Source organism: Xyrauchen texanus, chromosome 48, assembly GCF_025860055.1.
Source record: "Xyrauchen texanus isolate HMW12.3.18 chromosome 48, RBS_HiC_50CHRs, whole genome shotgun sequence".
Classification (NCBI taxonomy): Eukaryota; Metazoa; Chordata; class Actinopteri; order Cypriniformes; family Catostomidae; genus Xyrauchen; species Xyrauchen texanus.
In genome coordinates this window covers 8,164,706-8,184,218 of record NC_068323.1, presented here as the reverse complement: position 1 = coordinate 8,184,218, position 19,513 = coordinate 8,164,706, and the positions used below count along the sequence as shown (strand labels likewise).

Here is a 19,513-nt window from a genome sequence, read left to right as displayed (position 1 = left end):
CACCCTAGCATAATGGTGCTAACTGTATATGGGCAAACACCACTCATATGTCTTCAGAAAAGCTTTTTTAAATGGCCATAACAGATTTTTTTCGACATGTAGTGTATGGTACCCAACATGAACTGTTCTTTAAACCTGACAAATATTTACATAGGGGCTGTTTATTGGTGATTTGTTTAATTTCTTTGTTTCGTAGCTGATGCAGCTAGTATGTTTCCATTATACATTTTAAGTGTGTAATTTCTATGGGTAATAATGGGTATATTTTGCAATAATGAACCTGTACATTATGCCTTTCATATATTCTAGTTGTAATTTATTCATAAGTTATTGCATTTTAAAAGAGCGGCACCAGAAGTAACTACCAGGCTTTCTAATATGCCATTAACATAATAAATTAAATTAATCTCAGGTTCTCCAAGCAATAAATGTTATATGAAGACATCAACCACCACTCAGGAACACAGTGTATGTGTAACTTATACTCAGACTCGAGGATGATGTTTGAACCCAAGCAGGTATTTATTGACACACAAAACACAGAGACAGCAGGTAAGTCGTGACAGTACTTGGTTGTGAAGTGGTGATCGTTTACATGATGAAGACTGATGCTGATAGAGATGGTGACTTTCCTTGAGGTTTGCAACAGCGAAGCTTGCATTGAGGAGATGGGCACTGGAGTGGAAACATTTGGAGTAGAAGAGTCACTGGAGAGGAATGAGTTGTGAGTCTGTACACGAAGTTGAGACCAGACACAGAATGGAAGAGGAGTGAGGTTTATATAGAGGAGTTGATCGATGCAATCGGTACTTGGTGATCAGTACTCAGGAGAGTGAGAGGGTTGAGTGAAATTGGTAGGTGGGTCAGAAGGATCCGTGACAGCATGACAAAACACTTGTTTTTTTAATTTGTAGGTCAATTTTATTACACATGAATGAACTCATCCATGCACTGGAATTTTGTCCGGCTCGGCAAACCATTAAATCTCTAGACACAAACATGACACTTCGTGATTCCTTAAAATAACAGACTAGTTTCAGATACTAGCTTCAAAGAGTCTTAGATTAAAATGAACTTTAAAGCTGAAGTGTGTAACTTTTTCAGTGTTTTTCTGTTTGTACTGAGTAAACCGTTTAGCCCGACACAACAACATGGACTCAACCAATGGTGTGAGTTGGGGCGGGATTATCTGTTTGTTCGATCTACAGCAGATGGGGGGAGTATTCAGAAGGCTGTTTGAATTTTGTATTATTGCAAATACATTCATTGGTGCCAGTGGTGCAGTAATCACACACTCCATCATGAAATTAAAGTTTATTTATATTTTGCGATATATTTTATTCGCCTTGAGGTCAATCTGTATGTTGGCATACTCCTAAACATTGACAACATTCATATATAGCAGTACACACTTAAAAGTGCAGTTTGTCTCTTCCAGAAAAATGGACCGAAAAATATCGATGACTCATCTTGCACTACACTGATATTTGTCCAATCAAATGCTCTCAAGAATGAGAATGTTCCTCCCCTTGGAGCTCACCAGCAAGTAGAAATCATGACTTGAGGCTATGATGCTACTAAAGCCTATTGGTTATTTAAAAAATAAACAAACACTTCAATATGTCCCGCCCAAACTTCCTGTTTCAATAGGAATTCCATCAACACTGGACAGAAAACGGCAATCGACGTTCTTGGTTGATCCAAAAGATGTTCAAGAAGATCACATGCTCTATATGTGTGCAATTATGAAACCCATTAAAATAGATTATAACATTATGTATATAATTAAGGGAAAGAGTTAATTAAGATGATGAACATAACTAATGCTGCTACTACAGTGGCCATTTTGATCAGTCTGGGATTGGAAATGGGATTTGATTGAATTATCTTTCTATTTTTTCTTTTTATTTTATTACGTCGAATGTGATGCCAGCAGGCAGTACTTAAACCATGTTATTTCACCCAGAATGTTGGCAAAAAGGTCTAAATCCTTCATGAAGGTGCACCAGCAATAGGAAATGTAGCTTTATTTACTATAATCAACAAAAATGTGTAATAAATAAATGTATACAGCTTATGAAAAAAATTGCATACTCAGACATTCCTATCTGGCATGTATTCGATTTCTTAGAGGATGCTAAAGTTGGCGAACAGTAGGCGATTTCCTCTGTCATTTTCTACCAAAGTTGCGAGAGAAAACATACACGTCTTCGACTCGGACAGAATTGAAAACTAAAATGTACCTAACCTCCAAAGGAAAAACTAGTCCTGTACAAATAAGATAATCGTTACTAAACTTATTATTAATTATGCAACATGCAAATTACAAATCATTTTTCACATATTTAAATAGAGGAAATATAACTAACAATAAATAATAAATCAATTGTAGCGCAGATACCACACAATCATGCAAACCATGCACATTCCAAGCATCCATAATTTACAGTTTATGAAAATCACAAGACGAAATACCTGCAGAGAAATGATAAATACATATGAACAGTGACATAATTTAAATTTAACACTGATGCATTATATTAATAATATACAGAGTGAATTTACAGATTTGGTAACATGACATTGTAGGAAGCGGTCACTTTTTCCCGAATGAGGAAAATAGAACTTTAAGACCGTGAAAAGGAAAAAATACTGATTTTTTCCCCCTCAGGTTCCTTATGTACATTATTTTCTGTAGCGGTAAAAATACACACTACAATGAACATTTTCATTGTGTCAATTATAGAGCGCAACAGCTATGGAAGTAAAAATGTAATTCGTTAATTTGCAATTGATTTTAGCTATAGCTTCTTATTATAGAGACAAAATCGATTCAGTGTAGCTACACTTTCAAACAACTTCTATATTCGTACATCAAATTTATCGTATACATTTATCAATGACTTATATAGTCAACAGTTTTATAATATACAGTCATTTCTGAATTGATTATGTAATTCGCAATGCTACATAGGAAGAGTAGTTCACTACTGCATAAAATAATTAAAGTACACAGTCTTGTACTTTTCTATTAGTTCCACTTTTCAAATACTTTTATGCTTAAGGTTTGAAAACCGAAAACAGTGTCTCTCCATTACTTCATACTTTGGAAAACGATAATGTGGACATGGTATCAAATCAAAACATCTCAGAACTGGTTGTTTGGTTCATGGCTTAGAACTATTTTTGAAGGATTTTCTAAATGCCTATGGAAAAGATACAAAAAGTACCGAAACAGTAGGTGGTCGCCGTTGCACTCTATTGGTTACCTTAGGTTTCATCTCCATTTACAGGTTACGGAACAGAATCTGCAGTGCATTGGATCAGTCCTCAACCTTCTGTGCAACTCTACAGAAAGTCCAATGGTGTTCCACTGTATTCTCATTGGCGCGTTCACTCATATGATGTACCCGTGTGTTTCGAATAGTGAAACCTTGCTTTGAGATGTACTCCACCAAATGTACTCTAAGGGAGACCTCCTGATGGTAGTCGCATGGTCCAAAGGTAAATGACACTTGAAAGTCTCTGGTATCCATCATGTGTTTATTCCATCTGGTGAAGTTGTTGGAGATACCTTCAAGCAACGCGTGGACTTTGGTGGTTATGGTGAGTTGGGTAATAATGACAGCCACTGGATTAGAGTACTTGGAGAGTTTACGAGTACTCGAAAGTTCTACCACTTGCTCAAAGGTGTCCAGAGGATAAAGAGGTTTGGTGTCGCTTAAACACTGGATCAAGGGTTCTATCTGGTAGAAGTCAGCTTCCTTCCTGAGGAGCTCCGTCTCTTTGAAGTCACATGGTAGTGTCAGTTTTGAGGTTCGTAGAAAGTTCAAGATGTAACGAAATAGAGGACCATCCCGATCTATGAAATAGTTGCCCTGGGCATCTTGCGTGGTTGGAAAATCGCCACGGAACATGGCGCCCAACATAGAGTCTGGATAACGCTGCAGAGTGGACAGCGATGTGGTGTACAAGTGCCCACCAACATTTAAGGTAACCGTGCCCGTCATCTACAACAAAGAAGAACACAAATGTTGGATGTTTAAAATATTAAAAGTGCAGTCTGTGGCTCCTTCGCAAAACCTATTGAGCTGCCTCGCTCTCTTCTGGCTTAATAGGCAGCTGCCTTCTAAAGGCCAAAGTATCCTTTGGTTTTCCATGTGCCGGTACGTCTCGTGCACAGTATGCGTGGACTGTCCACGTGCAGCCCAGTTTATCTAGACATGTGGACAGTCTTTGTCTTTGCACATTGTCCGCACATGCGCCTTGAGCTGACTGCACCAAAGAGTACCACAAAGTCATAGTGCACATGCGTCAAACAGGTCTAGGTGCGCGAGACATAGCGGCACAAAGGAAAACACAGTGTACCCTAGTGACCTGCCTCACTGCATACTGCCTAAAAAGGCAGCTGCCTTCCAAAGTATAGTTTGTTTCTCCATGTGCTGGTATGTCTTGTGTACATTGCGTGTGAACTGTTTGTGCGCGGCCCGCTTTTTCTAGACACGTGGGCAGTTTGTGACTTTGACTTGTGGTCAAAAGAGTACATTTTGAACACAAGAGTGCCGACTGTGCGTGAGACATACCGGCACATGGAAAAACAAAGTACTTGAGGTAGCATACTAAACAAGATGGACCATAAAGATACAGTCATATTTATATTTGCATGGCCAAATTTCGCAGACAGAAGTGGGAGTAGATTTAAAGCGTGTGAAACCCGCCAAAAAATGTACTTGTCAAGCAGCCTCTTTTTCTGCTGCACTTTATAGTCTTTGCAAATTATGTTCTAAAGAAACTTGCCACTAAATAATTTCCTCATCCACTGCCAAGATTCGATATATACCGCCCAAACAGAAAGGTCACTGCCAAACCAAGCAGCTTCCTATTGGTCAACGCTGTAAATTTTCATATTAAAGTTCCCCAAACTTTAATTTAACGTGGAATCTGCATGGGGAAATTCTTCACCATCGGAAGTCCATCAGGAGAAATTCCTGATTGCGTGGACTCCCATTGAGATCAATGTTTTTCACCCGCAGAATTCCGCCATGTGAAGTAAATGAGACTGTAACTTAAATGCTGAGTTTACACTACACGATTTTAAGCCCGATTTTTGCTCGCCGACAGTTTTGTGGAGATCGGCAACAACAGCCCGAAATCGTGGGTAAATCGGAGCTCGCTCCTGTGAGCATGATCGCAATGTATGAACTAAGACGCTATTTGAGAGAGTCGCCGATGCATCGCCGATGTCAGCGAGATATCTGGGATGTTATATATCTGGACCTGTCTGCGACTCCAAATCGTGCAGTGTGAAATATGTTTTGACTGAATACAACTGCAGCGTTGACCTACAGCCAACGAGAGAGCAAGAAACGGGGCACGGGAAGTTTCAGTGGGAGGACTCCTGATGTACCTGCAACCGAACTAGCATGTCTGCGTTATCAAGAAAGTCTCATTGGACCGAAGAAATGGAGGAAAGATTAGTGGAATATTGGCAGAAGCACCAGTGCCTATTTGATGTTTCCTCTGAACTGTCCCACAACCGGGTGGAGAAAGAGAAGAGTTGGGGAGAAATTGCCAATTCTCTTGGACAGTCAGGTCAGCAAATAGGTCGATTTTTCAGTAGGAGCTACTTGTTTTCGTATCTCGTGTCACTTATCGCGTGTACTCTGTTGTGAAACGTAATTTGGAGACCAGGCAGAGTCATCGGGGATTCGTCAATAGTGAAATGTCTTGTAATGTGTTCACCCCTGTCGCCGATTCCTCGTGTAATTTGAAAACGTTACGACTTCCATGACAACAAGGACAGTTGTGTAATATGAACGGCACCATGATCCGACGTCTTTGAAAGTCGTGTCGTGTGTAGGAGCCATAAAGTGACTGATTTGGATCAATCTACATAGATTTGTTTATTTGGTGCTGCTCTAGTTGGTTGGCTGTTTGCCAGCGAAACTTTCTGGTAAAGTTGGTTGACCAAGGAGGTCCAGCCTAGTGTGGACACCAGCATCGAAAACAACATTTGCTTTGACAATACACCTATGAACAATGGTTCCAATGGAAACAATGGTACTGTTTATATAGCGTAAGCGAACGTATGAATCATGGCAAGATCAAACGAGATGTTTTTGAACGAATTCAACTACGCTCTTCATAAAACCTTGGTCTCGGACAAAATGGGTTCTTTCCATTGGGATAAGACAAAATGGCTGACCCTCCAAGCTCTTTCTCTTATCCTATTAGACGTTCCATACTTATCTTGATTCTTGGTTGGAACAGTATGCTTTGAAAATGGTAGGCTCCATTATTTAGCAATGGAATATACTCTGATAGCACACATATGTCCCCTAAACCACTCTAGGGGCCGGAATCATAAAAGAGGGAAGGGTTACTCTATAAGGGGGCGGGGTAACTCCAAAATGCAGTTGCACCAAGTCCAAAACGAGGCATCACTTTCACACTCAGTGAGGTTTAGGGAAAGGGTTAGGGGCTCTGTATATCTTTTCTGGTGGTTTGGAGCTACCAAGCACTTTTTGGAAGTCTGCCGGCAGCTATATCCTTTTAATATAGGCCCTAATGACAGACTTATTGTTCATTTGTTATGAATAATCTCATCTTTTGGTTTTCAATGAGATGAAGTACCATTTTATTTGTAAAACATTTAACTTAAAAAAATATACTCATAATGCAAATTCAGATTTTGGTGAAACCACTCAACCCTTGTCGGATATTTGTACACAATAATTAAAACGCAATGCACTCTTGAACTCTTAGTGTTGTATATATGTACTTACTGGTTGCACACTGTCCTAAAGTGCATTTAAAGCATGCATTATATTCTATTCTATTCTATTACCAACCATGTGTGCCCAGTCTCCATTCTCCATCTGGTCAATTGTTTGGTTCCTCTTCAATGATGATAGCCCCTCTCTGTAAAGTCCCTTAACCTGCAGTAACATAGTTTACAATAAAAATGCATTTAAATGAACGCAGTACCAATCAGAAAGACTGAAAATATACATTATTCCCGAAATATTTTGCGTAGCGTTTTATTTTCTGCATGACGCATAAGAAGGACACGCCTACAAACGGGTCTCCCCTCATGCAACGTTTCAGAGACAAACAACTAGAAAAAATGATCAACGCGACCAGCTCCGACAAAACAGCTTTAGATATTGATTAAACTATTTAGTCGCGCATTATGTTAGCGGCTGCAACAATAAACGCCACAACAAATCAATAATTGATCGTGCACATGCCAATAAAAAAGACCCGTGAATATTACCTCGTCGAAACGCGTTTAAATGTCAGAATTTTAGTCGTGGCGATTCGTCCGATGGACAGTTCGGTTTCCTCTGTTGTCCAAATATGGAGGACGCACGGGACATTTAATCAGGTTTAGTTGCTTTTCATGGGCTGTGTCTGTTTATCAGGCTGAGATAAATTACTTTCCAAGCATTTGTTCCTCTGTTTTCCAACGCGACTTGCTTTGTATGAGAAAAGACTGTAAAATAGCGGTATAGTTTGTGTTTTGGAGGCTGCACACAGTGCGGGACAGATGAGGTACATCAGTGTGGGATGGCCGGATAAATGCTACGCCCACTTACTAAGCCCCGCCCCTCGCGCATAATTTATGACTGTTTATCCATTCCTGTCTTAGTCCTTACATTATATAAGCTATTTATATATAGTGGTATATTAAATATAATCAGTAGTGAGGCTACTGTCAAAAGTTGACAGCATTATTTGTGGAATAATGTTGATTACCACAAAAATTTATTTCGACTATAAAAAAATAATAATAAAAAAATAGCTAAAATCAAAGATACGGCGAGGCACTTACAAAGGAAGTGAATTGGGGCCAATCCCGTAAACGTTAAAATACTTGCCGTTTTTAAAAGTATAGCCACAAGATGAAAACAATTATTTAATTATAATAAAATCACTTCCCTTTTCTGTGTAAATACGTCGTTGCCACGACGTCATAACGCTGAAAACGACCGTCAAAACTACTATTTATATATATATATATATATATATATATATATATATATATATATATATATATATATATATAGTTGTATATATATATTAATATATATATTTACAAATTTTGTATTATTTATATATATATATATAATATAAATAATACAAAAGTTGTAAAACAATGAATTCATGCTTTAAAAAATATTATAAGCTTCACATTTCTGCCATTAAACCATCCAAAAAATTGGCCCCATTCACATCCATTGTAAGTGGCTCACTGTAACCGCAATTTTTAAATAATTAATACGTAAAAAAAAAGCCAAGTTGATAATTGTTTGTGGTAATCAGCAGTATGCCACAAATGCTGTATAACATCCCCATGTACTTTTTAATCTACATCAAGATTTTAGGTAATAAAATAATTCATATACCATTTATGGGCCTGTACAAGATAAAAGTATGTAGGTCACCATTTCAACAAGATTTATCCAGCACTTTAATCGCCTTTTACTTTTCACTAGTTCCTTTTAAAATGGTCATACGGTGCAACAATTAAAAAAATCTAATCTAATATTACACAAAAAACCCCCCCAAAACATACAAACTCTAACCTGTGGTAAAGCTCATTTTTACACAATGGCTTTGATAGCAGCTCATCCAATCAGAGTCGGAATGTTGTTGTAACGTTGCAATAATGTTAAAAATTCGACAGTGATAAACCCGCAACATAATACAGCTTTATAATAAGTCAGTAAGTCTTGCAAACCACAGTGGTAAAAGTTTATTTTTGATTACAGAATAATTTACAGCATCATAATACACATGGTTTGTTGTTTATAACCACAACACATGTTGTCATGACAACCCCTTTCTAGTCAAAATTAGAACACAAGGACTGTGATACCGGCAATGAAGGAAGAGGTAAGACCCATGTAACAGAAAGACACATAAGACGAAAGACATTTTGCTGGTCTCTGGTTTTAGATGCAGAAAAGGTCCTAAATGTGGAATGTTAAATAGAGTCCTGATAGAGCTGCTGAAATGGATAATATGTTAAACGTTCAAAGTCTTTTTGACGGAGAAGATGATGTCCTTGATTTGCGGTATGCTGTTGTCCTCCAGAATCTTGGCGTATGGCATTGGAATATCTACACCAGTGACTCGGACCGCAGGGGCATCCAGGTAATTGAACGCAGGACCTTGAAAGGAAAATAATTTATTGACGCTGTTGAAAAACTTCAAGCACTGTTTTGTTAATTTGTATCTTTGATGTATTGTTTTTATTGCGTGATTTACCCTCCATAATTTTGGCAAGAATCTCCGCCCCCACGCCAAACTGAGGCCAGCCGCCCTCTACAGTGACGAGATGGTTTGTTTTCATTATGCTCGTTTCAATGGTTTCCGTGTCGAGCGGGCGAATTGTGCGCATGTTGATGACCTACAGATGAAAACATAGTGAGAGGTGAAACGAAGCCAAAACGGAATAAAACACATCAAACAACCAAAGGAAAGAGGACACGGTACCTCACATTCGATACCTTCCTTGGCCAAAACAGCAGCAGCATCGAGACACAGACTGACCATTCGGGAATGAGACACCAGTGTGATGTGATTTCCTAAAGCAGACAAGCAATAATGAAGATGCAGTTACCAATTCAGTCCAACACAATGACATGAAACAAAACACCCAGTGATCGCTTTGATGGTCTTTTTACATTTAGAGCTTTGCTAAACATCCATTTTACTTAAAGAAAAATAAATAAATCACACTTTAGTTTCCATCAAATGCACGTGACGGTATTCGGTCATACGGTATATTATGGTAAATAACATGCACATTTATGCATGTGGCAGACGCTTTTATCCAAACTGACTTACAGTGCACTTATTACAGGGACAATCCCCCCGGAGCAACCTGGAGTTAAGTGCCTTACTCAAGGACACAATGGTGGTGACTGTGGGGATCGAACCAGCAACCTTCTGATTACCAGTTATGTGCTTTAGCCCACTACGCCACCACCAATCCTGAACATGCACAGTAAATAATTCTAGATAACCTTATGGCCACATTATTGATCATACAGTAGTTTTTGTCCATCAACGAATCAAGATTCACAACACTAAAATAACACATGCGCACTCTGGTGTAAACAAACCGGTGTGGAAGAGAAACGCGGCCGAACCTTTATCCACATTCTAAGAGGGTTAAATCGGAAGTATTTTGGGTTCCATAAATATGCCGAGGGATTGTTGGTCGGAGATGGTTTCCAATTGTGTGGAACACGTGAGAGAAAAGTGGCAGCGAAACTGCCGTGGGCAACATGTCCGCTCATCCGTGGGACAATCGGCCAAAAGTCACTCTGGCTGCCCTGCCAACAACACTATCGTAGATTCGTGGATGCTCTGATGTAGTTGAAATAGGCGGTAACGTTCGTTGAGAATGGTTGGTTTTGTGAACTATATTTAAAGGGGCCGCAAAACATCCAGACATGTCGACCGGTATCTTTATTGACGACATATCACAAGTAGCATATATCCTCATGAAATATTTTTATATATTATTATATAATATTATATAAACCATAATATCCACTTCATCAACTCAACTGGCACACCAGCAATTTCAGACACCTTTGTCCACGCATCGTTTTTTTTGTTTATGTTATATATCCTTGTAAGCAAACAAAAGACAGATCAAATATTACGGTAAAAACCCGCCACGGCAATAATCAGTTTCTCCTCGATTTTGTCTTCAGAACCAATGTTTACACTGTTGTGTTCTCTAGACTTCGCTAGAGCGGAGCACATCTATATACTCCAATAGGTTGCCGCCGAACCGCGTCACAGCTCATTACCATAATGTTGCCCGCACTTGAACTTTCATCTTTCGCCCACACCGCCCAAGAAGCGCTGCGCCGCTTCTTGCCGCCGAGAGACGCTGGCTGCCATAGAAAATGAATGACTTCCGGTTGATTTGATGCTCTCAACGCCTCTGGTCTGAACGCACCATAAGTGACAAGTAAGATGTCAAACAGAGTGAACTCTTGTTGCCATTTGCAGTTAATGTGTAGCTTGCTTTGTAGTGGCCAGAATGTAGTTTGCTAAAACTCCGCTAGTTACACAGTAATGTCTGCGTCTAGCAGTAACAACTAAAATACATTTGGAATCAGATAATACCAAATCCTGAAATGAATAACAGCAATGTGGGGGGGCCTGGGTAGCTCAGCAAGCAAAGGTCAATTGGCCCGGTTGCTAGGGAGGGTAGAGTCACATGGGGTAACCTCCACGTGGTCGCTATAATGTGGTTCTCGCTCTCGGTGGGGGGTGTGATGAGTTTTGCGTGGATGCCGCGGAGAACAGCGTGAAGCCCCCACCAGTGGTAGCGTCTCCGCGGTAACGCGCTCAACAAGCCAAGTGATAAAATGCACAGACTGACTGTCTGCGACGCGGAGGCAACTGAGATTAGTCCTCCGCCACCCGGATTGAGGCGAGTCACTACGCCACCACGAGGACTTGGAGCGCATTGGAAATTGGGCAGAATTGTTTTTTTATAACGGCACAATGATGATTTCAATATTCATTTGAAATTGGAACACCACGCAACCATACGTTGCCATACAGTGAGAGTGAACTTGTGGTTATTAACGTTGTTGCTACCTCGGGGGTCTGGGTATCTTAGCAAGTATTGACGATGGCACTAAAAAAGGAGTCGCAAGTTCGAATCCAGGGTGTGCTGAGTGACTCCAGCCAGGTCTCCTAAGCAACCAAATTGGCCTGGTTGCTAGGGAGGGTAGAGTCACATGGGGTAACCTCCTCGTGGTTGCTATAATGTGGTTCTCCCCCCCATACTATTGTTGTAGCCTTGTAGATGGCTCGATAAAATTAGTCTAGCTTACTTTAACATTAGCCTCAACAAGACATGGTCTGTCCTGATCTGTAATGATCAGGGGACCCGTGGCATAATGACCATTTAAATATTTAGCTATGTATATGTTGTTTATGGTAGTTTTTAAAATGTTCAGAGTTCTTTATTCCCTGTTCATTTAAAGGCCAGTTTGGTATTGAAAATGTCATTTAAATTTGTATTAAGAGAAAAACAATTAAGCGTTTATTGTTCAATTCGTTTTTGTAATGTAATACAATACCGTGATAAAAGCTTCAGCAATTATTGTGACAGCAAAATGTTATACCATCACATGCCAAATACACAGTCACCATTATGACATTCATTAATTATTATATTATTAATAATTTTTTAATTTATAAAAATGTATAACTTGAATTAAAAACCTGAATTAAAGTAATACATTACAATTATTGAAATGAAATATAAATAATAATATTATAATACTACAGTGATAACCCGTATTCCTGGCAAAAAAATTACAGAAATTAAGTGAATTTGAAAATCAAGAAAATACGTAACATTCATAATGCACAATCGCAAACTGTGAGTGCCGTTTATGAAAGAGGCATAAAAATAAGCATTTAATTATTATTTTTTATTATGTAAAATGTATATGGCAATAAGTGACTTGTATTTAAAGTATGCAATAATTGTGGTTCTACAAATAATTACAATGAAATAATCTAATAATTGATTGAAAGAAAATTAAATCAAATCAGAACAGATTGCAGCTTTATACCAGAAGGCAGTCGTTCAAGGTTTTCCTGGATGTCTGGAGCATGCATTAATAATATGGGAGCAGATCCAGTCTGCAAAGAGAGACAAGTCTGGCTGGACCTGGCAAATGCCTTTGGATCATTTCCACACCAGCAATGCAGTGCACTGGAGCTTTTCCATGTATCAGAGTGTTTTAAGAGCTTGGTAGATTAGGTGGTAGATTGGTAGGTTACTTTGGGATCTGAAAATATGTCATGCAACACAGGAGTACATAACTGGATGGCAGCAACTGTAAAATTTGCGATGGGATGTTCAATCGCTCCCATCCTGTTCACAGCTGCATTCGAGATCATCCTAATTAGTGCCAGACAGATGGCCGGTGGAATCAGTGCACAATCTGGGGTGAGATTGCCAGCACTGCGCAGCTATATGGATGATGTCATAAGCATCCTCCAAATTGCTGCATGCACAGACCCTTAAAAAGGCTGGAAGAGCTTTTGGCATGAGCCAGGATGAAGATCAAGCCAGCATAGTTGCATAGCCTTTCTATTTGTCAGGGAATCTGAAGCGACCATATATTGTTTGAGGTGGATGGTGAAATAATCCCAGTCCTGGCAGAGCAGCCCATTTGAAGTTTAGGGAGAGATTGCACAGCAGATCTGTCATATAAACACATGGCAGGGTTGGTTCTGAAGCAGCTGAAAGAGGGCTTGCATTAGACAAATTACATCTCCCATGCAAATAAAAGGTCTGTGTAACCAATTTACATTGCATCACCACCTGATGTGGCCAATCATCAGATGTGTGAGATCACTGCAGCAGCAGTGGCAAATATGGACACATAGGCCTACAGTTACATGAGGAAGTGTCTAAGCTTGCCGCATTGTTTTTCAAAGATAGCATTGTTTGGAAGAAATGCCTTACCACTGCCATCACCCTTTAGAACAAAGGGAATCAACAGACCAGCCTGTGAGGGCTTGTCAATCCCAGGTCCAAATAGACCACACCTAGAAGGCAGAGGAGGTTGCAAACAGGGCGGTTTCAAGACTGAAGCAACAAGAGATTTTTGGAAGTACCCAATCAGGAAGAGCAGGTTTTGGATGGGGGATGCTCAGAAACTGTGGTCAGCAGCCTCTATATAAATAGAGGGAAGTGATGTGTGGCAGGGCAGAGTGCGTGGCGGGTGGTGAGGCTACACACCCGGCCCCTAATCAGGCTTATTAGCCCTCGAGAGGGACCAAAGATGGCAGTGCAACAGAGAGAGGTGTTGGACAGCTGTCCGTAAATCTCTCTCTGTCACACTGCCATCTTCGGTCGGCCTTTATCCCTCTCGAGGGCTAATTAGCCTGATTAGGGGCCGGGTGTATAGCATCACGACCAGGCCCCGCCATCTGCCCTGCCGTCTGCCCTGCCAAACGATGGTAATGACAGCAGTATCTAGGATGGAGGAGGAAGGGTACTTATTTGATCAGAACAGTCAGCCAGCAGCAAGGGTGTTGGACAGTATAGGAAAATGCATGTAATTCTGGCTATGGTTAAGAAGGATAAAAGCAGAGTGTGCAGAAGTGAGAAAGTAGGGATATTGAAGAATTGCTATGAGTGGTGAGGTAGCATGTAGAATGGGGAGGAACTGTTTCCGATGACCCACTCGGTCCTTATCCGGGGGTTTCTGGAGAGGGCGGCTGAAGCAGTCTCGTGGCTCACGTCACTCTCCTACTTAATCTTCTAACAGAGAAGAGGCTTTGGACTTGGGTAGTTCTGGTTATGGGGGTTGGGGGTGTATTAAACCCTGGTTGCATGGTATGTCTAGACCGGAAAGGAGGAATGTCTTGATAGGAAAGCAATGACCTCTTCCCCACCACCAGGAGATGTTCTGGAATGAATGGGGCGAAACATCCGTGATAGGTGGTTCCTGGCTGATGACCCATAGCTGGTTTAGACATATACCTGCACATAATATTAATAGGAGTCGCATCTCTACCACTCCCAAAAACCAAAAATATGACTTAATTTCTCAATTTAACATTTTAATGTCTGTGGTTAATAAGAGAAAAATTATCTGCACTTTTTATTGGACTATAACTTAAATCACGGGACATGAATAGGCAATTTGGATGATGAATAATTGTCGATTAATTGCAATAATGACAATTAATCATCTGTTTGAGGGCTTTAACCATTATGACAATTAATTGTCATACCAATTGTCACACTTTTTGATATTGCAACAGGGGTAGAATGACATGAAAAATTTAATTTCACATCTTCAAATATTACCAAATATTTAAAATATGTCTCTCTGTCTTAAAACTAATCGCATTATTTTAAGACGCTCCATTAAAACCCACGAGCCTTAATTCACATAAAGGAAGACCGCTGAGATTCTGTGTGTATTTGACGTGCACAATAATCATGATCAGACGACTATATAATAATCGTAACAGGCCTATTGCTCACCTGGTCTTTCAATCTTTGCCTTTCCGATGGGTATGAGAAAATCTTTTGATTGAGCCTCCTCCGACATCTCGAACGGGACACCGTACATCAACTCGTTCTCCAAAAACACCACTGCAAATGAAACTACAACAATCAGAACGCCATTTACTTCTATCAGCCTCCATCCGATGAGCTCGGTATGGCACTCACCAGGGTTGTCATCGCGGATGGACGATTTCAGAAGGCCCTTAGCGTCCTCGGCGCTCCAGGGACTGACCACCTTCAGTCCAGGACAATGGCCGTACCAGGCGGCGAAGCACTGAGAATGCTGAGCTGCCACACCAGCAGAGGCGCCGTTAGGCCCGCGGAACACAATGGGAACGGGTTGATAGCCGGCAGACATGTAGTAGGTCTTTGCGGCAGAGTTGATGACCTGATCGATGGCTTGCATGGAGAAGTTGAAGGTCATAAACTCACAGATGGGCCTCAAACCGGCCTGAAAGAGGATGAAATGGGTTTGGGTGGGAACGTTGTATAGATGGGAGTTTTGGATTCTATAGAGCGCAACCGTCTGGTTCCGGAAGTAAAAATCCCATTAATTTTCTCCATAGGGGAACTCATTATTAACAACAGCTCTAAAACCTTTAAAAACAGACCTACTCTGAGCTCCGAGGTTGTTAATCGATGGTATGTGATTTTTTGATGGAGACCTACAAAACCCATGATCCTACCGGAAAAGCTCCACCAATCAGAAAATCGCGGCAAACAAAGTGCGGCAAAAGAGCTCTGCAGTGACCACTCACTCCCATGGTGCACTGCAAATTATGCAATCAACTCTCAAATGGCTTATATTTGTATATATCTGAATATTTTGCAGTATTCAAATGTTTTTATACTAATAAATCAACAACTTTAAATATATTTTTAGGGCTATAAATCAATAAAAACATTTTAATCTGATAAACTGCATGACATGGCGATTAATAATTCAAATGAATCTCAATAAATCACATAAATACTTGCTGAGAAAGGTTCTCACATTACAATAATCCAAATTATAATGATTAAAAAAATTACAAATATAATATTATAATTATAAAATGCATAACATTATTGTGGCAGAGGAGTCAAGACAATACAAAAAGGTGCTTTAAAAGTCAATATCATGTTCATTTCCATATTATTGAAGCCTATCATTGGCCTACAGTCCACAGTAATCCATTTAGCAATTGATTTTGTCAATCTGTCCGAGACAGATTTATTATAAAGGGCTTTTCTAAGGATGCGTCAATGAAAACATGCATCAGACGGACATTTTTGGGGCATCTCACTTGTGTCGCATCATAAACAGCGTTTTAGGTCGCTGTGTCAAGTTGTGCGCACCGTCTAGCTGTGTTTAAATGCAAGAACACGTCCTCATCTTGTGCTGTTTCTAGCATTAAGCAAGCCTGAGTGTGGTCTGTTGTCTGTACTGCTGCGCATTGCCTATGCAGCTGGAGTTTGGCTTACTGCCCCCCGCTGAAAACACGTGGTACTTCAAACTTGAATTGCTCTGATGGTAGAAATATTCCATATTATGGTCTGGGAACATGATTGTGTTAATATTTTGAACGTGTAATTGTTTATTGAATTAGCGTGTTAAATCAACAGCCCTAATAACTGTATATTTTCATCCGATTACATCTTTTGCAATGCTTCATGGGATTGTAGTTCACTCCCTCATTAAAGAGGTCAAGTACACAGACTTGTACCTTTTTTTTATCCAGTTTTCAAATGCTTTTTTTGCTTCATATCATTCAAGTTGTGATTCACCTCGGAGCTGGTTGGTTTGGTTCATGGCTTTGAACTACTTTATGATAGATTTATGAAATATCTATGGAAATATTTCTTCTGGAACCAAAATGGCACTCTCTGTTGGTCTCCATTATCATTGCAGTAATTTCTAAAAAAACAATTAGAGCAAAAACTCACCATAGCTGCACCAACAGCAATACCAGCAAAGCCCATCTGCATCGATGAAAATGTAAAGCAATATTTAAGAGCAATTAGGAAATTAAAGACATGTATGTGTGTATATATATATATATATATTTCACAGTATAATAGGAATAGCATAATTTACCTCTGTAATGGGTGTGTCAATTATGCGTTTGTCTCCATACTTTTTCCAAAGTCCTCTGCTAACCTGCAACCCAACACGTTACAAGCAACTTTGAAAAATCACGTGGCATTCATTACTGTGACCCTAACAAACCACAGATAACATCTAATGGCCATCCCCTGATAACCCTACTGACCTTATATGCACCATCATACTGTGCGACTTCCTCTCCGAGCAAGAACACCCGTTCATCTCTCTCCAGCTCTTCATCCATGGCCTGGTTGAGGGCATCTCTGACTGTTACCTACAATAATTCAATAAACCTGTAAACATCCCAACACCTGACCTACCTCTATCTAACATCCCTTTAATTACACGGTTACAAAAACGTGATGTACCATGATCCAGTGATGACAACCATTGTATTCCAAGGTACTTTCATATCATATGTTCAAAATACCATGGTATTGTGGATATGTCCACAAAAACGGTGATACGATAATTTACGTCAAAACAACATGGTGCTACAATGGTATGTATTTATATTTACAAAATACTATGCCATTACCATGGTGCCATGTCCCAAAAACATAGTTTACATGGTAAATATATCAAATACTGTGGTAATACCATGGTACATGTGCAAAACAGTAATTTATTACCACAGTACAAAAAAATAAACATAGTATGTTTGGAAAATACCATAGCATTACCATGATTCCATGTCCAAAAAACATGGTTAACGTGGTAAATATCTAAAATATTGTGGTATTACCATAGTGCATGTGCAAAACATGCTACTAGCACAGTGAAAACCAATATAAGATTAGCTGATAAATAAAAATACGTAAAAGCATGAAATGTCCTTATTTTTTTTATTTTTTATATTTATGCAGTGTCTGTTGAAGGTGAGCGCAGCCGCATCACTGACCTGCACCGCCGCCGGCCGCGTCCTGTGAAACTCCCTCCGCAAAACCACTGAAACGACATTCTGACAGAAAGAGAGAGACACCAGACACAGTTCCTCAGATAGTGTCCTCGTAAACACATCTGCTATATTTAACTAATAATCATAATTTCCTCACAAATACCTTCCCCGAGCGCAGGAGGCTTTTCAGAGACGCCATCTTTCACTGTCCTCTGTCCGGGAGCGGGGCTGTACTGGTCGCGGCCAATCAGAGAGCGCGTTGTCAAACAGGAACAGGAAAGTCAAGTGACAGCAGCCAATCAGTGCGGCTGCCTCATGACAGAGACGTAAATTGCCTACAGACTTTATAGTAACCAAAACAATGATTTTAAAATCGGTGTGATTCACGTAGGGAAGAATTTAATCAAACATTCTAGAATGTTAATAGATCATCCTTATGTAAACTAGACAAAACAAAATGTCACTTTTGCCAGATTTTTAGGCTAACATGAAACTGTATCTAGGCAAAGTCGCTTTCAAGGCAAGTCAGTCCACTCAGCGGCAATCTTTGGAACGCTTCAGTACAGCCATTTTCTTTGTAAACTAGCGACATGAAAGTACAGCTCCCATATACTTGAATATGGAAAGACCAACATTTCTAAAATGGTTGGTCAGAATCAGTGATAGGTGTCATTAATTACATTAATGAGTAATTCATTTCTGTAATTAAATTACTTTTTCATTGAAAAAAAGTAAAGTAAGGGATTACTCTTAATTTCCAGTAATTTAATTGCAGTTACTTCTGATGTAATTGTATTAAATACTGTATAGACAATAGAACAATTCTATATAAAACAATAGTGAATTTAAAATCGAAATTTAATGTCTAATGTTAAAATGTATGTTTTCCAATTGAATTCATACTCCTTAAATTATTTGGCCAGTTCATTAATAATATATTTGATATTATATTATTTATTTGAAAGAATTAAAAGAACCGTTTCATGTTTATCCTTGTAATTTACATCTGGTCGAGGTTGATAAGGGTTTAGAAAGTAATTAGTAATAAGTAATGCAATTACTTTTCAAACAGAGTAATTAGTACAGTATTCTAATTGCACTGTAGAAGTTGCAATAATTGTTTAGTAATGAATTACTTTTTTAGAGTAACTTACCCAACACTGTTAAGGGTATTTAAATCAGCAGTTAAGTCTGACAACAATGGTATTATAAATTGCGCTTCTTAAAATCAGATCACACTAGAAAACGCTATTTTACAGTTAGTACGCATGCGCGTTCTTGAATTAAACGACAGCAGAGACTATTTTAGCCCGAAAAAAATACTATTTTTGCCAGAGACGGAGCACGGGTATTAACAGAGATCTTATAGTACTTTTATAACAACATAAGTGGTTCTATCATTGAAGAGGTTGGTTCTATCGGCTGTAACGGTTAACTAGCATTTTAC

The 19,513-nt window shown here is 39.4% G+C and overlaps 2 protein-coding genes across 2 annotated transcripts; both read right to left on the bottom strand.

Annotated features, from left to right (window-relative positions):
- Positions 1-555: 555 nt before the first annotated feature.
- kctd6a (potassium channel tetramerization domain containing 6a) lies at positions 556-7,538 on the bottom strand. Its single transcript, XM_052122287.1, has 3 exons — positions 7,277-7,538; positions 6,852-6,938; positions 556-4,010 (listed from the first exon to the last, which is right to left on the bottom strand). Exons 2-3 carry the CDS (start codon positions 6,876-6,878, stop codon positions 3,324-3,326), a joined length of 714 nt encoding a protein of 237 aa, XP_051978247.1. The 5' UTR covers positions 6,879-6,938; positions 7,277-7,538; the 3' UTR covers positions 556-3,323.
- A 1,201-nt stretch (positions 7,539-8,739) lies between these two features.
- Positions 8,740-18,307, bottom strand: LOC127639713 (pyruvate dehydrogenase E1 component subunit beta, mitochondrial). The gene is made up of 10 exons (XM_052121887.1): positions 18,230-18,307; positions 18,070-18,129; positions 17,335-17,442; positions 17,160-17,222; positions 17,009-17,044; positions 15,248-15,533; positions 15,059-15,169; positions 9,502-9,593; positions 9,274-9,415; positions 8,740-9,176 (listed from the first exon to the last, which is right to left on the bottom strand). The coding sequence occupies exons 1-10, from the start codon at positions 18,263-18,265 to the stop codon at positions 9,031-9,033; spliced, it is 1,080 nt and encodes a 359-aa protein (XP_051977847.1). The 5' UTR covers positions 18,266-18,307; the 3' UTR covers positions 8,740-9,030.
- Between the last annotated feature and the right edge of the window lie 1,206 nt (positions 18,308-19,513).

What these genes read in the sequence shown, in the direction of transcription:
- kctd6a (XM_052122287.1), bottom strand. Translation starts at nt 6,878, where the DNA reads ATGGAGAATGGAGACTGGGCACACATG. An exon ending in ATGGAGACTGGGCACACATG is followed by an intron (nt 4,011 to 6,851) that starts GTTGGTAATAGA and finishes TCTTTGTTGTAG; the next exon opens with ATGACGGGCACGGTTACCTT.
- LOC127639713 (XM_052121887.1), bottom strand. Translation starts at nt 18,265, where the DNA reads ATGGCGTCTCTGAAAAGCCTCCTGCGCTCGGGGAAG. An exon ending in AGTATGATGGTGCATATAAG is followed by an intron (nt 17,223 to 17,334) that starts GTCAGTAGGGTT and finishes GTTGGGTTGCAG; the next exon opens with GTTAGCAGAGGACTTTGGAA. An exon ending in AGGAAGGTATCGAATGTGAG is followed by an intron (nt 9,416 to 9,501) that starts GTACCGTGTCCT and finishes TTTCATCTGTAG; the next exon opens with GTCATCAACATGCGCACAAT.